Genomic DNA, 12,084 nt, shown 5'->3' with positions numbered 1-12,084 from the left:
CTAATGAATTCCAAGGCTCGGTGTCGGTCGGTGGATTCAGTTTCATTACTTTGTTGAGGTCAAAAAAGACACAAACGATTTGAAATTTCACTCCAGCACGTCTGCGTCTGAATTAAAATAAACAATAGTCGAATAATACCTATACGGATACACTCGATCGTATAGTAACACTTCAAAAGGAATCCCGCCGAAGTTTGCAATCGAGTAATATAAACGTTTAAAAAAAGAATATTTCGAGGACGCACCAATTAATCAAGGTACAGATACCTAGAGAGCTAAATTACAAACGTAAATAGTTACTAAGTTTACTTATAAAATACACATAAGCAACTTTTAGCAAATACGATCACGTAATATTGACAAAATGTGCGCAAATAATGGAAATATAATTTGTTTACGTTTGTAAAACGTTCGTGATTTTCAACGTAGATCAAGCTAGACGTTCTGACTCTTACCTTTAATTACCGGTGGAAGGCAAAGGATAATCCAATATATGTAAAATGATATCCAATTCATCGTGATTTTTGATTTCAATTCATTTGCCTTCGAACTGATCACGTTGCTGAATTGATTCCAGTGTTTTAATAATTAAATCCCGCGCATAATTCTCAACGATAATGGAGATGAAACCGAACAAAAACGATCACTAGTCTTCACCATTTAGTATAAATTATTTAAAAAAAAACATTCGTAAATTAATAACAATCACAAACATGAATACGCGAAGATTGATACGAATAAACGAAAAATAATAAAATGAGTTTAAAAATGACGAAATAATACACAAAATGAAACGAATAACGTGAAACACACAACACACTTCAAACGAAGAGAACTCTCGAACTAACGTTTTGTTCATTCTTGTTCTTGTCGATTGAATGGCTTGGAAAAAAGCTGCGCATGACGTCATCAGTGCTGCCAAACGTAGCAACGTTTATCAGATGAATATTTCTTTTATATTCTTCCGGAGCGAAATTTTAATTTTATTAATAAAAATTCATTATTTAAAGATCACAAAGACGCTGATTCTAATTCCCAAACCGTAGAAGAAGGATTAGAAACGTAATGAATTCCACCTGAAATCCGTACAGTTTTCTTCAATCCTTTCGTTGGTTTAGAAACTAACGCAGCAGTTGTTTCTTGTTCATCTTTTTTAAAAAGGGGGAAAAGTTGTGAGACGAAGATTTTGAATTTCAAGTTGGAAAAAGTTTGTTAATTTGATGAAAAGATGATTTTGAAATAAAAATAAAAGCGATTTACCGAATTAATTATGTAAAGAAGGCAAACTTTGTGTATTAATCAATGCTATCTTACGTTGGCATCTTATTGTTTGTCGTTGGCGTTTTGTTATTCAATTTTGGCAATTTAACTGGTCTCTATGGTGAAATTGTCCAACAAGGGCAGATCGCGATGGCTGAATTCAATTGATTTACAAGTTGGGTTGTTTGTGGTGGTTTTTTGTAATGTGGAAGCGAACGATGCGTTGAATTATTAATATGATGAATGAGTTCAGTCGTAAACTAAGGAGCGATTGAAAGATAGAGCTAGTAGGTATAAACGTAGAAGACTGATGCTTGAAAGAGGAAGATGAAGAATTCTCGAACAAATTCATCTCGATGAATTCAGTCGTAACCTAAGAAGTGATCGAAAGACTGTGTAAAGTAAACGTAGAAGACTAAGGCTTGAATGAAAGAAGAAAGTTAAGAATGCTATTACCTATACCTACCTATACTTCGAACGAATTCATTTCGATTTGAACATTTGATTATTTTACGATAAATTATTATTTCCTTTTGTCATACCTAACATTTCATTTCTTCTAATCTCTGTATATTTTTCGAATAAAGTATGAATCGACTTATCATTCTTCAAATATATTGCTAATTTTAATCCGAACGAGACCACTACGATGATGAAAGAAATCTAAAATCTCTAATCCAAGTAAACAGAATAATATTTCTAATTTCATAATAAAATCTATTCGATTTCAACCCAAATTAAGAGTTTATTCTCGAGGCAAATTACTTACTTATAATTTTCGATGGATAAGTGTTCGTTCAAAAATGTTAGCTCCTTATGTTCTAATTTGAATCCCCCATTAGGATTCTGTTTCAAACCAACACAATAATAATTTTATCAAAAGAAATTAGGATAAGATTAACTCGTGACTTTCGGAATTTCATTATTTTTTCGTGTCAAAGATGTTCATGAATAGCAGAGCCGATCCGAACGTTATCAATCTGATAAAATAAGCATCGATGGAACAATACTAAAGCAAATGATGACTGGCCTATTGACCATGCGATGGAATAATCTGGTTGTTTAATTCGTTGTAATAGTCTGTAATACCTTTCCTATAGAACACTGATAAATAATTTGATTTCATAATATGTTACACAGCAAGACACCGAAGATCCAAAGATCAGTAGCATTCTACGTTGCTTAGAGCTCGTACTCGATTTTTTCCAAAAAAAAGTAACACCTAATAGCCAAAAAAGCTTGAAAAAGTACCCAACCAAAAAGTGACAAAACGCGAGCAAAACATTTTTGTGCAAAAATTTTTTTTTAAAGTAAAAAAAACAGCACATTACAAATTAAAATGTTCTGGTTTTTTAAATTTTGAAAGTTTTTGATAAAAAGAGGGCCTTTGGCAATTTTTAGCATCAAAATGAGAATTTTTGCAGTTTCTGGTAAAAATGTGAGAGTTTTGAGCTATTTTTGAAGAAAACAACACTTTTTGGAACTTATTTCCAAAAATCGACAAATTTCAGCAATTTTCTTTAAAAAAAGAGAATTTTTGACAAAGAAACAAGACTTTAACCATTTTAGCATAAAGCAGAACTTTTCCGGAATTATTGGCAAAAAAGCTTTAAAAAATGATATTTTTGGCAATTTTTTTTTGAGGGGGGGGGGAGCAAGATTTTAGGATTTGAAAAACGTGTTTTTTTCTGTAATTTTGTAAAAAAAAACGAGATTTTTTTGAAATTTTAGGGCAATCTTGAATAAAAAAAAAATAGAATTTTTAGTTGCAAAAAAGACTAGAATTTTTGTAATTTTTGGTAAAAAGCAAGACTTTTGGACAGATTTTGGAAAACAGCAAGACTTTTTAGTATTTTTTTTTCAAAAAACCACAATTTTTTGCAGTTTTGTTAAAAACAAAATTTTTGTCAAGTTTTAGTAACCAGCAAGATTGACAAAGTGACAATTCAGCAAAAAGCAGGATTTTTTTAGAAAAATTATTGGTAACAAAGTAAGTAAGAATTTTTGCAATTTCTTGCAAAAAAAATCTGGTAAGAAGTGAGATTTTGGAATTTTTTACAAAAAGAACTACAATTTTTAGTATTTAAGTTTGTTAAAAGCGAATCTTTTTTGAAAATTTTTGACAAAAAAGCAAGACTTTGACAATTTAAAATGAAAACAGGACTTTTTGATAATCTCCGGAAAAACCGAGACTTGAGGATAATTTTTGATAAAAAAAAAGAAAAATCTTTTTAGGAAGTATTGGCAAAAAAATTATACTTATTCGCAATTTTTTACTAAAAGCGTGAATTTTTTGCAAATAGGTAAAAAACGAAGCTATTCAATTGCAAAAAAGCTAGTTTTTTGGCAAAAAAACAAGACTTGAGACATTTTTACGAAAAAATTATATCTTTTTGAAATTTTTTTGCGAAAAAAGCGACAATTTCCAGCAGAAAATGAGACGATTTAGCAATTTCAACAAAATGCGACATTTTTTGGTATTTTTGGCAGAAAGCGAGACCTTGACAATTTTAGCAAAAGTTAAGGCTTTGTGTAAAAAAAATAATTTTTGAAATTTGTAAAAAAAAAAAACGAACTCTGATAACTAAAACTTTGAAAAAGTATGTACTCAAAAGTTACGAAATGACGAAACTAAATAATCGAATAGGCATTAATCTCAAACACTGTTCGACTAAACTCTCCGAATTCAAAAAAAAAAAAATCCACGATTTTAAATAGCTCTCATATTTTGTTAGATTCAACACGATACAAAAATAAATAATATAAAAATGATTGACCATTAAACTAAGTAATAAATTAACATGAAATATTACATGTGCTTAAAACGGTATTTTTTTACTTCTTAAACAAATGGAACGGTTTCATTATGAAATACTCCAAACGAAAAACCTAACGTAGTAAGTACTGGAATACGAAATCGTTTTGATATGAATGATTGAAACATTAACCACACATGATTAGACGAACGAATTCTTCGTAATTGACATTTCCTTGAGAGTCTTCTTGTCCAGCAAGTAACTGTTCAACTTCTTCGTCAGTCAATTTTTCGCCTGCAAATTATATTCGAGTGTTTTCAATCAAGTATTATTGAAAAATAAATTGGTGAAGAGGTTCAATAGGGTCAAATTTGAAAGCTGTCTATGAATATTATACTTCGAGCGAACCTCATTTTAGAGCAATAAAGTATTGAACGAGCGATTAACATTTTTTACACATGATATCAATATTTGTTTTTAGGACTGAATAATTATGTAGGTAGTTTGAATGACAAATTCATTTCGAAATTTCGCTATCGAACATTTGAAAAAATTACTGTTTTCTTTCATTTACTCATCCCAAGTGACACCATTCAATTGACAAACAAGTTGTAATCCTTCGCTAATCCAGTCACAGATAAAGTATACCGAAGAATATTACCAATCGAAGAGTTGAAAATCACCCCACCCCACAAAAATCAACTTTGTGTAATCAGTCACTCATAGGAAGTAGATTTCAAAGTACGAACATTCCATATGAGTCAGTTCACGATTACGAGAAATAAATTCTACGTAGCTTTCACTCAATCGTCATTTTATCGATGCGTAATCTCACTCGGAAGCTACTAAAACACAAACACAAATCACACAATGATCAATTTATAGGAAAAAAAATTACCCAAAGTTGTGAGTAAATGTCTCAATTCAGCCGAAGATATGAAACCGTTACCATCCTTGTCAAAATGACGTAAACCTTCGATAAAATCATCGGCTGTATCGGAACTTCTGCCTTTCGAGATAGCTTGATAAATAGGCAAGAATACATCGAAACTTATACGTTCATCTGCGACAAAAAAAATCAAATTAATTAATCAACTCGCGATACCATTCATTGTAATCTATATTTGTCGTCTAATAGTTAACCTGGTTTATGCTGATGAGTGAACTTCTTTACATCAGATTCGGTAGGATTCTGACCTAAAGCTCTCAAAGCGTCACCGATTTGGGAAATATGTATTTTATTATCACCTCTGTTATCAAACAGTTGGAAGGTTTCTTGCATTTCTGTAAATAATAAACTTATTTTAGTTACATCGTACGTGAAATTAAAAAAAGCTTACCTAAGTGATAATCACACAATGTTCAAACAATAAATACCATCGAACGTAGAAACAACACGATTAACTGATTCGTACCCGTACATTTTTAGCAATTAAAGATAAATTACCGTTCGAATACACTGACAAAGTAAATGCGAATGAAACGAATGTATCGTTCGTACACTGTACAGTACACAGTATGTACGTCTAATTAATTCTACTACAAAATAGTAACCTGAGAATTCATAACCAAATAAGGAAACGTTTAGAACGGGCGTGATATAATCATTTCTTGTCCTCGTTTTTATCTTACGAACGTTTACTCATTTAGTTTACTCGAATCAATATCAATTCGTGTTACTTACCAGCAAGTTGATCATCGGAATAAGAGCTCTGTGGAAAAACAAATCATGGATTAGTTTCTCATTAGAGTTTTATTTGACTAGTGACTAGTGTCTAGTGATAATAATGATACAGATGTGTGACTGTAGAATTAAAATGACTGAAAGTACTTACTGATTTGGCCATATTGTCTGGTTAGTAATTGAAATAATAATAATATCACTGTAACTTTGATCAAGTACACTTTTTACTTCACTATTCTTTAATAATACGTAATAAATGAGTCACAATTGTGAATAATTTTCTCGAAAAAGGTGAAGTACTTATCGTTGTTTTCGATAATTCGTCATTATTTTTTTTGTTTTCGAATTCTACAATCAGTGCAGCCATTTGCATACGAATTTAAATTCTTTTTGTGTAATTTTATTGATACAAAATTTCTCTCTTTTTTAGTGTAAATTTTTTTCAAATAATAAAAAATACTAGAAAGAAAATTAGAAATAGAATGAAAGAAATTTTTTGCATAATTTTTAATGAGTTAATCATCTATGTAGGTATGGAAGTGCAGAACAACAAAAATAAATAAATAGGTACAGTACAAGTACAATAGTAATCATTCATTTTCACATTTTGATTTTGATGATTGAGATTGATTGATCTATAAGTTTCTAAGATGATCCGTCTGTTGAGTTGAAAATTAGTACATAATTTTGATAATTTAATAAAGAGGATAGTACTTATCAAGTTATTAAGAAACGTTATCATTCTCTGTTCTATTCTCAATCTGAACAATACAATACAAAGCTGTTAAGTTATCCATTAACTTTTGAAAATCAAAATACTAAAAAAATGTGTGGTGGTTTGGGAGATCTTTACTTTGAGGGAGACCTCCGCAAGACCAGCGTGCATATAATAAGCCCAGGGAACCTAAACTTGCCCGATATCCTTGCGAAAGATATCAAATTGCAGCGATGTTGAGACACCTCATAAATGATCATAAGACCGCTAAATGTTCGTAATGTTTTATTCACTTCTCTGGTATAACACACGCGAAGATTTATAATAAAACACACTACACATTATTGAATAAAATACACTTGTAGTATCGACTACAAGCGGAAGCTCTGAACTTGCTACCTTACGCTAGCACCAGTGAAAATATACCTAACGAGCTTTCAAAGCTCAAAGCTCGGAGTGGCGCGTCTCGAACTACTTCGACAGAGTGCACTACTCGTAAGCAGTGCTGCCACTCCGACAGGAACACAACTTCCCTCTAGGTGGAAGCTGCGGGCGCATCCCCTACCGGTACATATGCCCCGCTTCCATTGAACAGCGTGGACATCGGAGATGCTGGATCATTGAAGCCAAAAATTGGCCAATCGGACAACGGACGGTAGGGCCCCTCTGCCCCGCTTCTATGAACCCGCAGCTTCCAAGATGTTGAATAGCTAGGTTCTTCGGCATCCATCCATGACTTCCAACAAGTCGAATTTCCAATTTTAAAACATCTCTGCTGCTTTTTCACGGCACTAGCGACTTTAAAATTACCTTAGATGCAAACAATTTGTCGTACTAAAATAAATCACATCTTAGTCGCTAAAGTGCTACAAAATTCACAAACACAAAATATTTACACAAAGAGCAGAGATATGGTACGTAAATTCAAAAAATAAATCAAAAAAAACGCAATTGCATGAGAATTGCAATACAAATACGCGTTGAGCTGCATATCATCTAGTTCGACGCAAGGCCAAAAATGCGCAACTGGTAAAAAGCTCTGCCAGTGTGATAACAAACGTTTACCAACACGAAATCGACGAATTCATCTGCTGGAGTAATTAACAGGTACTTTTTAATTAATTACGCGTTCCAAGTTGTATTTCTTGATGTTGAGCTAAACAGGGACTTTCTTCTCTTTCCGCAGCAACTTTCCCGGATTCAATCGACATCGAAATAAGCTCACTGGAGCCGAACGGAGATGACTGTTTTCACCAAGAGCAGCTTCACCTTTGGTAAGTTTACGTTTTCTCTGTTTAAGTAGATTGATTGATTAATCTTGTATATTGAACGTTGCTAATTCTTTTCTTTATTATTCCAGTGATGCTGCATCAACTCCTTCTTCTTACGATGCATCAGAGAAGTTGCACTTCAACGCCAATCAGAATTCCATTAGAGATGATCCAAATTCCAACCTGCAGAATCCATATTGAGCAGACATACCGGAAAAATACTTCAATGACCGCAAAAGCATCGGATTGACAGGTACATTAAATCTTTCTCTAATGTGTTGGTGATATTTTTCAACCTCTCTGTTATCAGCAAGCTGACATTTTTCCAAATTGGAAGTTTTCTCGGAGCTGGAACCGGGACCCTTTTTTATCATCTCTGCTGCAGTAAGTACCCCGTTTACACATCTCTATTTACGTGTACAAAGTGATCTTCTTAGATTTAGTTCGTGTTGCGTTCGTTTTTCTCTCGTGTTGCATCTTATCAGTGTCATGTTATGGTCACAGACAGCTGGCCACTCGTCGCTATGTTCACACACAGCTGGGAAGATTTCGCTATTCCCACGGACAACTAGGAATATCGAGCTAATTTCACCGACAGCTGGCCAGATGATATTTTTTCCGAGTTCTGGTTTTGCGTTTTCTCTGATTTCTTCGCAATTCAGCAACTTCTCGCATTATTTTCGGCTCTCCCTCGAACTTGAATTTTGAACTTCTCTGATTTTTGCTTTTTATCACAAAAATTCCTCATTCAAAATTCCTTCAAGCACACTCAAACGAATTTTAAACTTCTCTAATAAATAAAAAAAATAATTTACAAAGAAAAATTCTAAAACTAGGTCAACTAATAGTTACGATTAGTCGAAAAATAAATTAAAATAAAATTAGTCACAGATTACACAAAACTAAATTTTATCCAGAGTGCAACTTGAAAAAAAAAAAAATTCTAATAACAAATTGAATAACAACGCCTAAATTAGCACTAATTACCACTATTGCGAAAAATACACATTACTACTTATCTGGGCACATCAAATCACGAATGAAAGCTTTAATATGTGCACCAAAAGTTTGCTATCAATAGGTGAGTTTTTACAAAATGGCAATTCTAATAATAAACTGTAACGTAGCTAAAATTATCTCAACTTTAATCTTATCAAAATGTTGCACTCGGAGATAGAAATATACTAAGCTACATACATGCTAAAAGTAGTTGGCCTTGAACGCAACAAAGGCTCATTTCTCACTTAGTTTGGCCTTGGGTTGATACTTTGTGAAAGCTTTCACAAAATATGCACGTTCGAAACTTTCCAACATCTCTAAGTGAATAAAATTCAAGGTCTTTTTTCGCTTCTTTTTGTTACGAGGATTATCAAGGCCATCCGGTGCATTTTTATCTCGCAAGTTCGAGCTTTCAGCGTTGGTAGGTACCTGCTTCGTTCTCGAACGTGTTTCATACCTCTCCCGCGCCGCTTCCCTCTTCTCTTTGTACTCCTCTTCGTCCGGAAACGTTTGTTTGAGACAATCTTCGAGCTTTTTCTCTAGGAGGGGGGGGAGCTTTTTTCGTAATCTCTTTTTTATCTCCCGGAACTCTGCATCGTGTTTTGTAACATCTCTTTTAGGTCTCTCTGCTTCGCAATTTTGGCGAATTTTTTCCAGGGTTTTTTCAGGCTGCTTTCGCGAACCTCTTGGTAAATATTCCGGATCTCTAGGGTCATCGACCTCCTCCTCATCAGTATTTTCTTCTTCCATTTCAGCACTCTGATTTGTGGTTTTTTTCTTCGAAAAATCTCTGATTTTTTCCACCAAATCTCTGTTGTCGAATTTTGATCTCTGCTTTAGGTCATTTTTGAGCTCTTCCAACTGGTTTTTATTGAGGTATGACGTCATTTGGCGAGTGTTAACAATCTGCTCGTCAGTAGGGTCAGCTACATTTTTGACCATGTAACAATTGCTACCTACATGCTGTTCAACTGTATATGGACCATAGCGTTTTTGAAATAGCTTTTTTGAAAGTCCTTTTTCATATGATGACAGACGATGAGAAGTTAACATGACCAATTCACCATTTTCGAAAATGGTAGGGGGCCCATGTAATTTATTGAAAGCGACCTCATTATTTATTCTCTGCTGCATTCTTTTTTCGCGAATGAAATTCACTAAAGCCTGCTGCTGGGTCATATTTTCAATATTCTCATCAACCACTTCTTGGGTATATACAGCCTTTCTGGCCAATTTGTCAGCTACGAAATTATTATGATCGTATTTTCTTGCCCTTACATGTCTCAACTCGAACTCCTTGAATTTTTTAGAGAGTTCAATGACCTGCTGGAATGCTGCTTTGTGATGAACTGGTTTTTTGTTGGTGTTTTTCCAGTTATTTTCTACCCATCTCTTTGAATTGTGATTTACTGCAGTGACCAAGTAGTTAGAATCCGAAAATACTTTGAGCTTCTCTATCTGGTTTTTTAGGGCAATTTCCATCGCTTTTATCAACGCAATGATTTCTGCCAAATTATTCGAATTTTTGTATTCTGGGTGCACAACTCTTTCCGAAACGTTGAAGTCTCCACTAGGTGTCCAACTGATTCCGATACCCGCTATTGCTTCATCTGTGCCATTTTGGGAACAAGCTCCGTCTACAGCTACCCAGATAAATCCTTTCTTGTCAACAATGAGCTTTTTTGGGTCCATTTTGAGTTTTAGAGCTTCTTCTGATGTTATTGATGGAACATTATTGGCACGTTGCTCTTCTCGTAATTTACTCAATTCGAATTTGGCATTTATTCCAGTATTAGGCACTGGCAAATCTTGAGCCAAGTTATCAGGAATTCCCCAAACTTCATTTGGCTTCACTCCGAACTCTGTAGGTGTATTATTTATTTCATTTTCCACCTGTTTGGCATATTTGTGCCATCCATGATGAGTATAATCGAAGTCCTCAGCTGATTGGTTGATTTTTACTCTCAGCCTGTCGCCAATTATTCTCATTGTTCTTTCCACTAAGCTCGATTGTGGATTGTACTTGGTGGTGTGGCCTATTTTTACACCATAGGATTTGAGCAAATCATTCCAGGTATCACTCACAAACTGAGTGCCATTATCAGTGATTACTTTGCGCACCTTGTGCCCCAGTTTCTTTATCTCTTCGAGTATCTCTTTCATCGCTTTTGAGACCTCTTCTTTAGTAGCCACAATCAGGGTTTTGAGCCACACTTTGGCAGTGAATACACACTTTACTACTAGCATGTATTTTGGGTCCTTGGCTTTGTTGGCGATTTGGCCAATTAAATCAGCTGACAAGACATCTGCTATGCCATAAGACTCAATTTGAGCATACTCTAGCTTCTTTTTCTGCCCAAAGTTCTTATTATGCTTGCAATCGAGGCATTCGCTTGTGGCCAATTTTGCAGATTTTGGCACATTTGGCGAATAATACATGCGTCGAAATATCGAGTCAATTTTGGCAGCTCCCACATGACCATATTCTTCATGTAAGTACATTATGGTATCTTTGTACAATTCATCAGGCATGCATGGCACTTTAGATCCATCTTCTCTGATTCGATACAGTATTTTGACACCTTCTTCTTCTTCCAAAATGACATATTTTTTCTCGAGCTGTTTCTTCGCTTTTCTCTGCTTGGAAGTCATGTCAATCTCGTCTGCTTGAAGTCTCCGAATGACTTTTGACCAATTTTCATCTCTGTTTTGGTACAAGTCCAGCCTCTTAAGACAATCAATCAACTGCTCCTTGACCAAATCTTTGTAAACAACGCCAAGTGGCACCATATGAGTCCAATTCGTGCTGTATAGGGTCAATTCAGGTGCTTGTCTATCCCACCATTTTCCAACTCTTTTTGGCAGGTCATAAACAAGGTCGTGGCAGTTAAAATGCGTTATCCACGCCGCTGCTTTGCGATGTATTTGAGCCAATGTGTTAAATCGGTGCACAACTGACATTATGTCTTTTCTGACATGCACAGTATATCCATGAAGCCACATTTCGAGTTTTTTTAATGCATTCGCGAGCGAGTACATCTCTTTCTCTATTACTGTGTACTTCTTTTGGTGCTCTTTAAATGTGTTGCTCACAAACAGCACAACGTGATCTACGCCATCTTCGTCTTTCTGGTATGCCACCGCATTCATGGCATCTTGGGTGAAACTCGTTTCCAAGTAGAAATCTGCACCATCAATGGGAGTGGCTAATTTGAATTCTTTACGATATTCAGTTTCCAACATCTCTAATGCATTTTGCTGCTCTTCACCCCACTTGAAGTTTTCTTTTCGAGTCACTTCATAAAGTGGCACTGCTAACTGCTGATAATCTGCGATAAAGCGCTTGTAGAATCCAACAATTCCCAAAAATGCCATGACTTCTTTTTCATTTTTGAGTTT

At 34.6% G+C, this 12,084-nt stretch overlaps 2 protein-coding genes and 1 long non-coding RNA gene across 5 annotated transcripts in view; 1 reads left to right on the top strand and 2 right to left on the bottom strand.

Annotated features, from left to right (window-relative positions):
* Positions 1-835, bottom strand: part of robo1 (roundabout 1) — a 289,875-nt gene extending 289,040 nt beyond the window's left edge. For both annotated transcript variants that reach the window (XM_065360488.1, XM_065360489.1), the window contains exon 1: positions 456-835. In XM_065360488.1, the coding sequence (XP_065216560.1) occupies positions 456-516 (61 nt within the window). In that variant the 5' untranslated portion in view covers positions 517-835. The remainder of the gene's footprint in view (positions 1-455) is intronic.
* A 3,128-nt stretch (positions 836-3,963) lies between these two features.
* Positions 3,964-6,036, bottom strand: Mlc-c (Myosin light chain cytoplasmic). Of its 2 annotated transcripts, XM_065360617.1 has the most exons (5): positions 5,852-6,036; positions 5,701-5,728; positions 5,160-5,300; positions 4,915-5,079; positions 3,964-4,310 (listed from the first exon to the last, which is right to left on the bottom strand). In XM_065360617.1, exons 1-5 carry the CDS (start codon positions 5,861-5,863, stop codon positions 4,204-4,206), a joined length of 453 nt encoding a protein of 150 aa, XP_065216689.1. In that variant the 5' UTR covers positions 5,864-6,036; the 3' UTR covers positions 3,964-4,203. The 2 variants fall into 2 exon arrangements, with proteins under 2 accessions (XP_065216689.1, XP_065216688.1); XM_065360616.1 differs by lacking the exons at positions 5,701-5,728; positions 5,852-6,036 and adding an exon at positions 5,394-5,553.
* A 1,235-nt stretch (positions 6,037-7,271) lies between these two features.
* LOC135842930 (uncharacterized) lies at positions 7,272-8,704 on the top strand. Its single transcript, XR_010558217.1, has 2 exons — positions 7,272-7,689; positions 7,776-8,704. It is a non-coding gene; the product is annotated as an uncharacterized LOC135842930 (long non-coding RNA).
* The last annotated feature ends 3,380 nt before the right edge of the window (positions 8,705-12,084 follow it).

Source organism: Planococcus citri, chromosome 4, assembly GCF_950023065.1.
Source record: "Planococcus citri chromosome 4, ihPlaCitr1.1, whole genome shotgun sequence".
Taxonomy (NCBI): Eukaryota; Metazoa; Arthropoda; class Insecta; order Hemiptera; family Pseudococcidae; genus Planococcus; species Planococcus citri.
The sequence above is the reverse complement of the archived record's forward strand: the minus strand, read 5'-3'. Positions and strand labels throughout refer to the sequence as shown.

Excerpts from the sequence above, each read along its gene's own strand:
- Mlc-c (XM_065360616.1), bottom strand. The coding sequence starts at position 5,439 with ATGTACGGGTACGAATCAGTTAATCGTGTTGTTTCTACGTTCGATG. Across the intron at positions 5,301-5,393 it reads TGTTGTTTCTACGTTCGATG|AAATGCAAGAAACCTTCCAA; the intron begins GTATTTATTGTT and ends TATTATTTACAG. Across the intron at positions 4,311-4,914 it reads ACATTTACTCACAACTTTGG|GCGAAAAATTGACTGACGAA; the intron begins GTAATTTTTTTT and ends TATAATTTGCAG.